Genomic DNA, 14,511 nt, shown 5'->3' with positions numbered 1-14,511 from the left:
TACATGACGATGTTGAATTGAATTTGATTAATCGTTGTGTGCAAGAAATGAGATCACTGGCATGGTTAAGGTTGCTGCCGGCGTTTCAATAGGTGCTCCTGTTTTGGTTAGCAACCGAGGTTCTTTAAGGTTCCTGTCACTGCTTTGGGTTTTTGTGTCCTGGTGGGAGAAGCGAAGCGTCATTTTGAGGGAGACGCTTATTTGTCTTGAAGCGGATGACGAAATCAGGTGTTTCAAGTTAGTTCAAGGAAGCGACGTTGATCACGGCTTTCAATAGATTTGGACAGATTGCGTTCTGCGCAGTCGTGACACTCGGTCGATGCGTTTTTGCTTCGTTTCAAAGTAACGCGTTGGATTGTAAATCAGGCAAGAAACGGAGAGTGTGTGCGATGTAGACGGGGGTGACAGACGCTCCGCAGGGCCCCGAAAGTGCTCCATCCTCCTCCTCCAGGCTAAAACAACAACAAGCCCCCTCGCCCCCCCCGCCCCCCCCCCTCCACCGACGAGCTATCGCACGCACTATGACACATTGTCTGATCCGAGAGACAGAGCGCCGTATTTATTTTGGTCAGTGCTCCATTTTCTTTCCTTAAAGTCATGAAGAAAGAAAACACACACATGCGCACACACACATCGACGGAGGCCTGGCTCGGGGATGCCGAGATGTGTGGGAGAGAGCTGCGCAAACGGCAAAGGAATGGCGAGTAGGTAGCTTGGTGTCACACTCATCCTTTCGCCTTCTTTCCCATCGCTCCTTTTTTCAAAAGCTGGTCATAATGTCGGTTGATTGTTGAAGCGGGGGGGGGGCAGGCTCGTGGACCTCCTAAAAGACAGCAACGGCAAATCACAAGTTGAGTCACCGTTGCCCAGAATGAGCAACATTGTTGACGAAACCTAAATGTGTCGTCTCATGCGGAGTCTTTGAAGCAAATTTGTCATTTATTTTTCTAAACTTAAATGAAAGTAGAAATTTGGAGCAGCAATACTCGTAAGAGTTATTTCTTAATCGATTAGTTTTGACTTGAAAAAGGACTTCATAATGTTGGGTTAGACTGTGACAAAAAAATGGATTTTTTTTTCTTAACCGACTCTCGTGTTGCTGCGGATTGGCCTACTTTTACCCAAAGATTTTTTTTTTGGGGGGGGGCTGAAGACCTGAACCTGCTCGCCATTTTGGACAGTTGTTGTGCGCTGAAGTCAATTTCGAATTGACTTTAATTTTAAATGTAATGATTTACGCAAAATGTTGTTTTTTTTCACAATTTCTTGTTGTAAGTTGCATTTGCAAAGAGATTGTTTTTTAATTTCCTAATCAAAAGCGCCCTCAAATTTGAAACAGTCCACATGAAATCATTTCATTTTGTTCTCTTCTTGGCTTGACGTGAACACTTTCCACGCCCATCGCTTGAAGTGCACGCTTGTGTTCCGTGTCTGAGAAAGTGTCTTGTGTGTGCGTGTGTAGGATATGACTGGGTCAGCCAAATAGATTTGGGTACGGCTCCCTCCCCTCCACCAGAACACCTTCTGCAGAGGGGTTAAATAAATGTTAGTGATGTGATAACCAGTCTGTTTATTGAGGGGCCGCGATAGCAGGCCCACTCGGGTTTCCTCTTTGATGACGATGATGATGATGATGTCATTGTGCCAGCGCTCCAAAATCTGAGGGCTCTCCACGTTTAAAGCGGCTTTCTACTTCAATTCGGGAGTGTTTCTCGGCATTTGTTGCTTTGGACCGCAGCCAAATGGATGCTACACCAGCTCATGCTAGCAGTCTGAGTTTAGCTGGAAACGATCAGATGCGGAAATACAACAAAAGTAAACGTTTGAGCCGTTACGTTGCCATCAGAGGTTTGCCGGACTCTTTAAATTCCGGGTGGGCGTAGCACATGCTCCCAGAAGTGAGCAACAAGAAATGGGATGGTACAAAAAGAGCACAGAGGAGGGTAGCTGCTAGCCGTGCAACCACGCGCGCTAACGTTAATGCTACAGTTTCGCTAATGAAAAGGTTCTTTTACGCTTGACTGGTTAAGTTCCCAACTTTAGTTTATTGCCCTGATAAAAAAAATTTGAATTAAGTGTAAAAGGAATTGAAAGCATACGTTACTGCTAAAATATCGTCGGTTAAGCCCAAACCTTTCACCATTTGAGATAAAGTACATTTTTATTTATTGAATAGAGAACACAACGAAAGTGTCAAAAACAGTTTGAAGTCGTGCTAAGTGATATTCATGAGAATTATTTGGCGTTATTTCAATCATATTTCACAAATGTCCAAAATAATTCTCATATTCTCTAATTCACATACAATTTTTAAAAATGTGCTATAAGTTTCCTCCATCCTTGAAAATAATACAAAAGATTGCATTCATTCAAACGATCATGGCTAAGAATCATTTTCAACCTCTAAAGGACTGAAAATATCTGTTAACCCCAAGAATATCATTCTTTCACCACTTCTGTCATTTTGAACTAAATATAACATTTAATGCATTAAAAAACATTTAAAAATCATCTCTTGACTAATTGTGGTTTTAATAGTAGCCTATTTGGTAGCGACACAGATGACGTGTAGTAAAAAGGGTTCGGTGCGAAAGCCAAACATTGTACTCAAAGGAATTTCATAGAGATCATAAAATATCCCGCATACCTGGCCCCGCCCACATTATTAATGATTGACAGATGGGAACAATAGGAGATTTCTTACCTGGAATGCGTCACCTGGTTAAAAAAAGAGCATTGCAAATATTGTGACGTTTTCAAATCATGATGATTTTTTTTTTTATAAAGATGATCATCTTCTTTGAAAGATTTTGCGTCTCCATATAGACGTGGTTCCTCCCTCTTCCTGTTTCCTGGTGAAAAAAAAAACACAGTGGAGGGTGAGGCTCCGAGGGTGAGTTTCAGTTCAAAGTTGAAAAGGCCAAACTGGCAAGTGAAAAGCAACTCAATGAGACATTTTCGTTTGCTACAATAATTGTCGAGTACGTCTGGACCAGCAGAGAGCTTCCAAGATCACTGTCGTACACACAAACTTGCTGTAAAAACGAATTAGAACGACCTGAATTTAAAAGACACAACACAAAATAAAAACTAAGTATAATCTAAAGTATGATGAGCCTCCTTCTCACCGTGTGTCCGAACAAACAAAAGAAAGATGAACATTTACATTTGTGCTGCTTAAAATAGTCGTGCTCATAATCAAACCCGCTGCGGCATCGAACAACCTGCGCGTGAGATCATCATCGACCAATCGGTAATGTTGTTATATTGACTGACGTGCTTCCTGTCCAATGACACACCCACAGCGTCGGGAAGGCGGGGCGAAGCACAAATAGCCGACTGAGTGCATTCAATGTATTTAAAAATAGCGTTGTTTTTTTTTTGTGTGTGTTTTTTGTTTTTTAAGCATCCATAATTGTCTGAAAAGGGAAAAATAAATGTGAAAGCTTCAACAATTAGTTTTTGCATGCATACAATACTTGGAATACAAACTGTGAAATAAATGATACGAGCAACTGTTGTGTAACAACCTTTGTCTCGACTGTTTTGGATACTGCAGTGCAAGTGAAAGTTTGACCTCAAAAGTGCTTCGCGCTAATAGTGCTGCAGGAATTTCCACGGAATCTTGTTTTCAGAAATGAGGACAGGAAAGGCCAACAGTGGACGCATAAATCAACTGTTTTCTTTCCCTTTTTTTGTATAAAGAGACTACAAGCGTGTAATAATAATAAACACATGAGGCAGAGATGGATGTCAGATGGGCCTGACTGAGGGCACGTCGTTGTGACGCATCCGCCCCGGCCGGGCGTGGACTCGCCGTACCATTCCCACAATATCGCGAGCGAGGCAGGAAGAAATGACAGACATCATTTCCCGCCTGTGATCAAACGTTGTTGCATTAACGCCAGCGATGCAATCTGCAGCCGAGGAATAATTGAAGTGGCCGCAAATGGGGGACTATTTGGAGGTATTTCCTCTCTTTAGTGCTCTGGTGCAGATTGGCTTAATTAAAGAGGGGGAGAAAAACAGGAAGTTTTAAAGTCAAGTCCATAATGAATTGGTTGGCTCGGCCAAAGGGGAGCGCGAGGAAGCGCCGCCGTTGCTCGGCTCAGTCACTGAGTTCAGCTTGTGTGCAAAAAATAACACGACGGCGCACTTCATTTTGGACTGACTGCATGGGCAAAAGTCACGGGACACCAACACTTTTCATCAATCATAATGATTGCAATAAACAATTGCGAAGTGGTGAATGAGTACGACAAATGTGCAGTCAAGTGCATTTCATCCTCAGCACGGTTCACAAAATTAAAAAAAAAACTTTTGAAAGCATTTACAAACAATGTAATTTAACGTGGATTTAAAATCTTGCGTTGGCAACTTATCCCAATTGCGCGCAGCACAACATCGAAATACTGCTCCCCCATGTTTGCTTTGAACTCCGGGCTCCACTAATTGACCTTTGAACCCGACTCACTTCATCTTCAAATGAGCACCTCCTAACTGATAATTCACTTACCAGTAGCGGAATTTCAAATTCTTTTCGACCGCCGATTGTGAGCTTCTCGGACTGGAGTAATATTCAGACGATTACGACTAATCGGTCATGCGGTGAATCGGTTCAAAGCCAGGCTCGTGCAGTGAACTCGCATTTTGACCTGGCATGTAAAATCAAACGATCACAAATAAATCCAACGAGCTGGTTGGTGTCGTGAACGAACTGATGAGGTAACAAATTTGTAAATTACAAGAGACACACGACAACGTCTTGGTAAAATTCATCCCAAAAGCTGTTCTAGAGAAGAGGGAGATTGACTTGGCAGTTAATATGTCAGCAGGTCACGTTGAACCCATGAAGAAGAAAAAAAAAAGGGGGTTGACAATCTGAAGGCATTTGAAGATGCGATCCGACTTCAACGGCGGGAGAAGCGTCGTGCCTTTGAAACGGCGCCGCTAAATCATGTGACTGATGCAAGTATTCCCCGCCGTCACCGTCCAAGAAGCCTGCTCGGAATGTCGGGAGTTCAGAGCGAGGTTAGCGCCGTCTCTCCTCTCCCCATCCTCGCGTGTCCAAGGCCTTTTGAGTCAAGTTCACCGTTATGGGAACCTGAGCGCGCCGCCAAGCCAAATACGTCTTGCAATATTTCTGTCACGTCAGCGCCTTTGAACAACAACGCTCGGCCTCCTTGAATCAATGAAATGCGCAGAAACAACGAGCGTGCTGTTGCTTTTGATTTTCATCTTCTTCTTTCCCGTTCAAAGATGGTCCAAAACTGCTGAACGTTTGGGCATGTTTTAAGAAAAAAAAAAAAAGAATTTGTAAATGAGTAACTTCTTATTGCGCTTCAAACGAACTGTCAACGGTTCTTGTTTGTGTACATCTCTCAACTTGTGAGCGATGTCGGCTCTCGTCGACATTTTTACTTTAATGGAGGGCAAAAGCCAGCGCGGCCCGCCGACCGCCGATTGCGCAACCTCGTCCCATTGCGAGCGCCTGTCTTTATCTTTCCCCTCAACTTTCAGTCGTGCGCCCCACCCACTTTGGCGCCCTCTTAAATGCTCGCGTACGAGCCGAGCGGACACACTCGTACACAAACTTCCACACTTGTGCTCTCATTCACTCTCAACCTTTTCCTTGAAAACACTCCCATTGTTTCAAAGCAGTGATGATGTCATCACGACGCGGTGCGTCACGACAAACACTCGACGGCGGTGATATGGCTCAAAGCTTTTCCTTACTGCATTAGTGGGCTGAGAGAGGAGGGGGGGGGTTGTTATTTTGGAGTTGGTAGCCCAACCCCAGCGCGGATCAAACTTCCTGGGATTAAGACGCCTGCGAGATGACTTTGTGCCGCCGTTGGGAGAGGCGCCATTGTCCCTAAAGCCCAGCCAGGCAAAGTGATCGCACACGCTTCCGACGTGGCCTCCTCGCGTTACCTTCGATGGAATCCAGAGCATCAATAGTCCATAAGCGGATCATTTCCTGAGTAGACTCAGCTCGCAAATTTGATGGCGGGAATGGGCAAACTGGCAGATGAGGAGACGGAATTGGCACTCAAGTTCATGGGGGCGTGAAGTGCAAATTGATGGCCGCGGGCAGGCGTGAGCAGCGGCATTTTGCGCCATTTGGAGGCGCTTGAGGGAGGGCTGGCTGACTCCAAAATAAAATCCATGACAGTAATCTAGCCGAGATGCAACGAAGTTTCAAAGTGCCCTTAAGAAAGGAAGGGCTTCCTTCACAGCGGCGCCGATTTGCCGATCTGGTTTCAAAAACCCAAGTTGGAGCCTTTTGGCTTTAAATAAGATGCCAGGGGGCAAAGGTCAACAGAGTTGAAAGTAGAAGGGCCACTGGAACCAAACAGCAGAACTTCGGTCTTCTTTTCATTTCAATTCAAGAAATTAATTTTTGGGACATAATTGCAGTCAAATGTTGAAAACGGAACCGTCGAGAATTATACGTCCATGTCCCAGTAATTAGTCGAGTTGAGTGTGAGGTGATTGCGCAAATTGGTACGCACAAAAACCTCCCAGGTTAGTAGTGACGAGCGTGAGCGAGGCGGGAGGAGGGAACTCGTCGATTCAAGCGGCGATTGCGATGTTGTTGCAGTGAAGTGGCCGTCGGGGCGTTTTGAAGAGTTCGCACCCTCCCCGAGTCCCCGCCCACGTCTGTTGAGGAAGCCCAAAAGGGCTGAGTCAGAGATGCCATCTCTTCCGGCAGCAGGAGGAGGAGGGAGGGGGAGCAACGTTGTTCGCATTTGAAAGTCAACGTGGGGAAAGATGAGCGGAACCGGCAGGCCCTCGCGCTGCCCTCATGGCCGTGTTTACTTTTGGGAGGACTTTCGACCCCGTGAAGCTTTTCAGGCTCGCCGTCCGTTTACGGCACAAGCAGCCAGTAAAATTGCAGTTACAAGCAAAAAAAAAAAAAAAGATTTCTTCAAGTATTATTTCATTTATTTTAGAAGAGGGTTGGGGAACAAAAAAATGATTTCAACATCTCATTGTTTTTAAAGTCAATTTGTCATTTTGGAATGTCAGCATGAAACAAGTCAAGGCACATCATTTGCTTTCACGGGCCGCATCAAATGATGTGGCGGGCCAGATCTGGCCCCCCGGGCCTTGAGTTTGAAACGTGAGTTGTAATGTGTCAATGTGTTGAAAAAAATAAATAAATTGTAGCTGAAGTCAAAAGAGCTAACGTTGGCCGATTCAATCGTCCGAGCTCGAATTCAAACCACAAAGCTCTCAAATGTGAGCCAGAGTTGCAAACCACGAAGACACTGTGCTGACTTTTTCAATACGTACAATGGACCGAGTTATTCTCTTAAAATTAAATATATATATAATATTTTTTGTATGTGAATATTTTTTTACTTACTACTAACTTTTCTGTTCACTTTGCTCAACTTCAAAAAAAAAAAAAAGTCTGCGCTTGTTTTTAATGATGTCACGAGTACCTTTGCGACATTATTTGTTTTGCTTTTAGAACAGAATTCCACCCAAAAAAAAAAAAAACAAAAAAAAAAAAAAACATCAGCGATACCCTGTTTGAACCAAAGACTTTAAGAGCTCTCAGGTGGAAAAAGAAGACATTGAAAAGATTTGGGCGTCTATTCTACATCCATAACTTTATTACAATCATCTTCTCAACAATGGGAGATTTATAAATATTCTTTTCTTTTGATTCTTGAGGCGTGGTGATTCCAGTTGTGAAAAAAACCCAAAACAAAACCAAAAAAAAAAATAAAAAAAAAAAAGCATGTCTTTGAGTATCCAAATTCTGGGAGAGGAAATCCATTGTGTCCACTGAGGAGGTGTCTCTTTGAGGAACCGTCACACTCGTGGAGGTTCTTGGAGGGACCGGCGCCAAGGTCCGCAAAAGTATCCGACGCCGCGCCATCTGGCTCCCAAAACCAAAATCCAGCGATTTGGCGCTTGCTGGGAATCTTCTGTCGGGTGGTCCTTCTTTGTCATGCGGGCTACGAGAGCCAAGAATCAAACGTGGCCCGAATATTTCCACGGGAGGATCCGGGGGCTCCTCTGTGTCAAGCCAGAGCCATGGGGCACCAGGGCTCTCCCCTCACTGAGCCCACGTCGGTGGTCTGCGCCAGACCCACGGCGCCGTACAGACCGTCCGGGCCGGGGTACTTGAGCACAGAACCCTCCCCCGAGGTGGGCAGCACGGACGAGCTGACCTGCCAAAGCGAGTTGAGCATGAAACAACAACTCAGAGCGACTCGGAATGTGATTCGCGTTGCCTTTCGTGTTGATTTTGTTTGTGTTTTGGAACGCGCACGGCCGGGGTCAACTTGAAAATAAAAATGAGGAACGCGCACGGCCGGGGTCAACTTGAAAATAAAAATGAGGTGCTCATTCTCGACGTGCATTTAAATACGTACCACTTGCGTGGAAGGAGAGCTGTTTTTTGAGCAGTCTTCAGAATTGGATGACGATGTGGACGTGGGCGTCATGGCGACAGAGTTGCTACTTCCTAGAAATCAGAACATGACATCAAGTGACTTTTTTTTTTCGATGTGTTTTCTTTCAATGCTGGCAAATTCATTCACTGGCCACTTCATGAAGCGCACAAAAAGTCTAAAACAAGGACCTTAACCTTTAATATTGCCAATTTGATAGGCGGCGTGCTCGAGGCAAGATGGTCTGAAGGCTCCTCCGTACATCGTCGAGCGCATGAACCGTGGCCAATCTGGGCAGGCCGAGCCACTCTCGACAAAATATGTTGAAATGTAGAAGAAGAGCGGAACAATGTAGGCTACGAAACGGCGTTGCCAAACAGCCTTCGCTAAGGGCTCGTCTGCAAGGTGAGATTTGAAGGCGAGATTCGAAGGCCGCGGAAATTTGGGCAGCAGCATGCGGTCGATGCGCACCGGATGTTATTATCATGTCGCCTTCCAATTTGGCTTTTGGAGGACGCAGCCTATGAAGATTTGTCAACTCTTATTTCTTTGTTGGGAAATGCAAGAAAGCAAATTTTCAAAACAGCAACACTTCAAATATTTAGTCGCATTGCTCAATTTAAAATGTTATTGAAGTTTCTTGAAGTTCATCCCCCCCATGCCTTTTTTTTTTTGTTTTACAGTGATGATGTAATAAACTTAATATGGAACAACGGTCTATTGTGAGAGAGAGAAAAAACATTTGGAGCCATATTGAGTTATTATATTTTGGGAATAAAGTCCTTAGAAAAATAAAATATATAAAAAAATAAAGTCTATACTTCAATCAGGGAAAAATGGTAAAATGTTACACACACACAATTTATATATATATATATTTTACAATGGAGTCTTTCAATCACTCCAAAGTGAGCATTACTTCCATGTTGCATTTGTTAAGGTGGGCGTGACAAAAATAAAACAAAAAAACTTAAAAAAAACAAAAAAACACGAATCTCGCTCACCTGAGCCCCCTTTGGTTTTATTCAGTGTTTTAGGTTTTCTTTTTCTAGTCTGGATGCCTTCTTTCTTCATGGCCAGTGGTCGAGGTACCTGAGCGCATAAAAACATGGTTAGCTTTCTCTGAAAAATGAGAATGATGACGATGAGTGTTGAGTGGTCCAGAAGTGGACTGACCCCGTGTAATTTAGTGTAGAGACCACAGGCGTTGCACACCGGCTCCCCTTCGGCGTTCCTGCGCCACAGCGTCGTGGTGCTCGTCTGACAGTTGGCGCAAGACAGGCCGATCCTGCGGGACGTCGACTGCAACGAAGGGGGGGGGGGTTCATTCATTCGCATCGAAGCACTTGGAACGCTGATTGAACTACTGCATGTCACGTGCTTCCAAAGTGCACGACCCCCCCCCCTCGTTAATTTAATCACGCGTCTTGACGGACACGGCAGTTTCCAGGCAATACTAAATGTTCGATTAAATCAAAATGTGACTTTTCTCGCTGCGTAAAAGTCGTGCGTAATGGCACCAGAATGGCAAAAATAAAAATAATTCAATAAGTCGCTTTGATTTGACTTATTAAATTACAAGGCTGTTTTTTCCCCTTCGCGAGAAATTGAAAAATTATGTTACATCATTTGTTGCACATGTTTCCGTCTGATAGGTTTGCAATTTCTAACAAGTCAGACGCAACAGTTTCTTGACAGTAACAAATATGGAAAAGTGAAAAATGCAAAGAAAAAAAACTTCTTTAAATTGCGATCGTCATCGGTGGTCATCACGTGATTCGATTGACATCGACTAATGGTTGGTTCTAAGAGGACAATGGGTGGTAAATGAGACCCAAAAAGCGTTTCCCTTAAACGCACATAAAAAACAGCACTTGGATACTTTCAAGAACCTTAATTAATTTTATCAAAACAAATTACAACAATTTTTCGGTCCCAAAAAAAAAACTACGTAATGATTCCAAATTTAGCTGCACTCATTCCGTTACTTTTCAATTTTAATCCCAAAACGTTTGTTGTTGCTTGTGTTTTACAATCTGAGACACGTGCACGTAAATTTCTTACGGCATCTTCAATTAATAACGAGTTTATTATTTGAATTTGTATTGGCGGACAGAATAAAAATATAAGGAACAGAACTCAGTGTGATGTTGTTCGATGCCCCCCCCCCTCCCCACAGCATCGTTGCCGAGGCTTCTTAAGGATTTTGCGGGGTGTACCTAATGAAGTGGCCTGTGAGTGCGTCTCAAACAATGTACGGGAACTTACGGTGCGCTTCTGCGGCTTGATGAGCGGCCTGCTGAGGCCGTTCATCTTGCTGTAGAGGCCGCAGGCGTTGCACAGGAAGTGTCCGGTACCGTCGCGCCTCCAAAGCGGCGTGGAGATGGAGCCGCAGTTGACGCACTCCCGGCTCTCGGACATGTCGTCCAGGAGATCCGAAACTGCAGCACACACACACACAATATACAAAAAATGTCATATCTTTTTTTTTTTTGCCATGTTAACGATGCTTATTTATTATTGTTCATGCTTGGCACAATTAGACAAGCTTGTTTTTACGCACAAAAATATTGACAATTGAAACACACAATGTGATTTCCATTACGCACGTCAAGGGATAGAATTTTATTTCAATTTAATTGTCTCACGGTCAATTTGGTGATTGGCCATTTGCTCGCGTGTATTTCGTCTTCTTTTGGTTATGGGTGAAAATTGGTTCCACTATTCAAGCTTGGAACAATAATGGACGTTTAGCATTTATTTGTTCACAAAAAATGCCAGAATCAGTGTTTGGTTATGGAATATACACTTTTGGATTTAATTGCACTTTTTTTAGCCTAGGAAAAAAGGATTTCTTTTCCCCCCACAATTGCTTCGTTTTAACACACAAAGTGGCAGAATTTATGCCATATATTATTGGCTGTAACTTGTCCTTTTAGTTAACTCTAACACAAACGTTTTAAATAGTTATGAGTGGGGATTGTTTACATTATTTCGGTCAGTTAATGGTCAAAAGAAGTTATCGCAAAATCAAACCTTTTAGATCGACTGTTGACACCTGACTAAATCATGAAAGATTATTTAAAGTGTTTATTAGACGTGTGTTTTGAAGCATAAAAAAATATATCCATGTCCGATTATATCAGATACAATAAATTCGAGTTGAAAATTTCCAGGTCATCATTAACGTAATTATGTTTTACGCACACTAAATAAAATGTATTTTTGCTTAAATTGTACATTTTCAGGTCAACCGCAATATAACTCTGTTGAATTAATAGCGAGAAATACTTGCTTATGATTGATAGCTTTGGTACACTCAATTATGAATTTACGCACACAAAATGGAAAAAATTAGCGTCATTATTGTTAAAAATTTTATTTATAATGGCCATTTTCATCTCAACATTAACGGAAAATTAACAATGAACAGGGAGATATCTGTCCTAATATTTTGTGCTCAAAATGACAAATTAGTGTCCTACACGTCATTAAGTTTTTTTTTTCTTAACTTAATATTTTTGGGCCGAATTTGACATGAGATGGAGAAATGAATGATGGGAAATTGTTTCTCATCTTTTAGTTTGCTATCATCAAACGAGTGCGTTTTTACAAATTCTTAACAAAACCAATGACGTATGACTGTGAAACGTAAATCATTTGAATATTTTGCTTTCAATTTTGTTTGAACGAGAATAAAAATAGATGTTAAAGTGGACGAATGAGTGCGGAGGAAAGTGTCAAATGTGTGCGGCCATTTGCATGCAAAGTTGGATTTGTCTCGACGCTCGCCACGTTTACCTCCGTTGGGCCCCCGAATCAAGGGCGCGGCCCGGCTCTGCAAGGTGTGCAACATGCCGTTGTCAAAGGGCCCGCCGGTCCACGGCGACGGCAGCTGCGACAGCTGCGGGGCCACGTAGGGCGAGTAGGCCGCCGGGTAGGCGCCGGCGAGCGGCCGCGAGAGCCCGTACTGCTCGGCCCGGTTGGCCACGTTCAGCGTGTTCCCGTAGCCGAGGTCCCGGCTCGCGGCGTTGTTCATGGGCGGACTGGGCGGGTAGTGGAAGCGGCCGGACGCGGCGTGCGGGCTCCCGGCGCCGTAGGACGGGCTCTCCGGGGCCGGCTGCGACCACACCGAGTGGCCGGAGACGGCGTGGCCGGGCTGCGCCGAGCCGCCGGCTTGCAGGTACGACAGGCTGGGGATCATGGAGCCCACCCGCGAGCTGGGCACGTACACGGGGGAGTTGGGGTTGGAGTGCATGTAAGCTCCCGACGTGGACTCGTATCCGGTCTGGCTCTGGGCCGCGGCGATCGCCAGGCTCTGATACATGTCTGACGGGTCCACCAGGAGGCCCGCCGCGGCGGCCTTGTGCGCCCCGCCGGACAGGACCAGCTTGCCGGCCTGGTCTAGATCCGTAAAGAGCGGAACGTCCTCGCCGCCGGAGCCTTGCAACGGGTTGCCGTGGTGTCCGAAGTGGGCGTAAGGGTGGAGTGTTCTGGCGCCCTGCAGCGCGTCGAGGTCGCCCGGGGGAGTCCTCAGCTCGTCCGGGGTGTGGGCGCCGCCGCTCCGCCGGCTTTCACCGGGCTGCAGGTAGCTCGGCTCGGCCGGTGACCCTGGGCTGCTGGATGCTTCTCGCTTGACCATGGACCAGCCGGTTTCGCCCAGGTCCATCCAGGAGCACTTCCCATACACCCTTGGGGGGTCAAAAGGAGGAAAAGTCGCCAGGGAGTCGTCGGCCCTGCGAAAAGCGAGGCAGACAAAATGACGATGAATTTGTGGTCACGCGCGTCTCTTCGCTCATTTCTTCAACTGTAGACATGCGGCTAATCCAAACGGACGACTGTGCATACCCGAGTTGATATTTCAGACTTCATAAGTTCAATCGTTATTAGAGCGTCGCTCGCTGAGAAGTCAACGCAAACGCGAGGAAAAGTATCGGCTAGCCAAAAGCGCACTGAAATTGTACCATTTCTACGTTGACCCCTCTTTTACGTCAATACGGTAAATCGTATGTATTTCATATTAACATCGGTCATAGATACACATTTGGCCACTAAATCGGCTTTCATTTCATTTCGAAGAGAACATGATGAGAACGGAACTCGCACGCGCACACCACGCAGTACTCTATTTCTTCCGCACATATACGCCCACCCCAAAAAAAGTTAGATAAAAGTTTGATAAGAAGCTGATAAGACAACGACGATCATTTTTTTTTATAAGGGAGTGGGGTGGGTGTGGGGCGGCGGGGGCCCACGTACCTGCTCAGTGGTGTGCCATAGGTGTCACGCGCACACGCACACTCACGCGCAGAGTTTCTCGGTGAGGAGCGAGCGTCGCGCTGCTTGCTTGGCTGGTCGGTGAGCAGCACAAATGCCGCACGCAGTCAGCGAGCCAGGACCTGGTTCGGTAGGGGCGTGGCCTGACGCCATACGAGGAGTGGTCACGACAAAGAGGGCGTAACCGCCTTCTCGGCGTCATCCAATCATACTGGACCTGCACGCAACCACACTCAAGTCTCACTTTTTGACTCGCTTATTTGCTCTGAAAATGAAAATTCGTTTGATTTGTCACTGTTATATATATATATATATATATATATATATATATATATATATAGGCGGTTAAAAAGAGAAAAAAGTTGTCTTATATTTTTCTATGTTCAACATTTACTTTATCTTTTACAAAACTCATGATTTGCGTTTCAAAAATACGGATTTTCTTTTTTAATCTTATTGTCATTAACTTTACATTATTTCATATATAGCCTACCATTTTTTAAAATAGCATTTCATATATTATTCTTTATTTCTCGCAACATCATTATGAGCATGTTTTTTTTTTTATCATTGTCATTATTCTCAATCCACCGCTCGCAGGCGACAAGTCAAGAAATGTTGATGGACCAATTCCTTAAAGCAGAAAGGCTTCCCTTAATCAATGTGTTTATTGCTCCCAATCAGAAGCAATCGCATCATTCGTGGAATATGTCGAGACAAGTCACGTTTTTTTCTCTGTATGCTTATCACTTCAAGTAGAATTCGATTGTATGCAAAGCAAAACAAAAAACGCATACATAACCCCATCGGTCACATTTCTTAC

General features: G+C 44.6%; 1 protein-coding gene and 1 long non-coding RNA gene across 2 annotated transcripts; both read right to left on the bottom strand.

Moving 5' to 3' along the window:
- Nucleotides 1-535: 535 nt before the first annotated feature.
- Nucleotides 536-3,225, bottom strand: LOC148326482 (uncharacterized). Its single transcript, XR_015846242.1, has 3 exons — nucleotides 3,129-3,225; nucleotides 2,705-2,852; nucleotides 536-823 (listed from the first exon to the last, which is right to left on the bottom strand). It is a non-coding gene; the product is annotated as an uncharacterized LOC148326482 (long non-coding RNA).
- A 4,378-nt stretch (nucleotides 3,226-7,603) lies between these two features.
- Nucleotides 7,604-13,794, bottom strand: gata6 (GATA binding protein 6). Its single transcript, XM_088311789.1, has 7 exons — nucleotides 13,671-13,794; nucleotides 12,213-13,147; nucleotides 10,680-10,852; nucleotides 9,588-9,713; nucleotides 9,416-9,503; nucleotides 8,394-8,485; nucleotides 7,604-8,189 (listed from the first exon to the last, which is right to left on the bottom strand). Exons 2-7 carry the CDS (start codon nucleotides 13,078-13,080, stop codon nucleotides 8,040-8,042), a joined length of 1,497 nt encoding a protein of 498 aa, XP_088167915.1. The 5' UTR covers nucleotides 13,081-13,147; nucleotides 13,671-13,794; the 3' UTR covers nucleotides 7,604-8,039.
- Between the last annotated feature and the right edge of the window lie 717 nt (nucleotides 13,795-14,511).

Source organism: Idiotropiscis lumnitzeri, chromosome 12 (assembly GCF_059441095.1).
Source record: "Idiotropiscis lumnitzeri isolate Australia: NSW breed Sydney's pygmy pipehorse chromosome 12, RoL_Ilum_1.0, whole genome shotgun sequence".
NCBI lineage: Eukaryota > Metazoa > Chordata > Actinopteri > Syngnathiformes > Syngnathidae > Idiotropiscis > Idiotropiscis lumnitzeri.
The sequence above is the reverse complement of the archived record's forward strand: the minus strand, read 5'-3'. Positions and strand labels throughout refer to the sequence as shown.

What these genes read in the sequence shown, in the direction of transcription:
- gata6 (XM_088311789.1), bottom strand. Translation starts at nt 13,080, where the DNA reads ATGGACCTGGGCGAAACCGGCTGGTCCATGGTCAAGCGAGAAGCATCC. An exon ending in TCTACACTAAATTACACGGG is followed by an intron (nt 9,504 to 9,587) that starts GTCAGTCCACTT and finishes TTATGCGCTCAG; the next exon opens with GTACCTCGACCACTGGCCAT. An exon ending in GCTCTCCTTCCACGCAAGTG is followed by an intron (nt 8,190 to 8,393) that starts GTACGTATTTAA and finishes TCGCTTTGGCAG; the next exon opens with GTCAGCTCGTCCGTGCTGCC.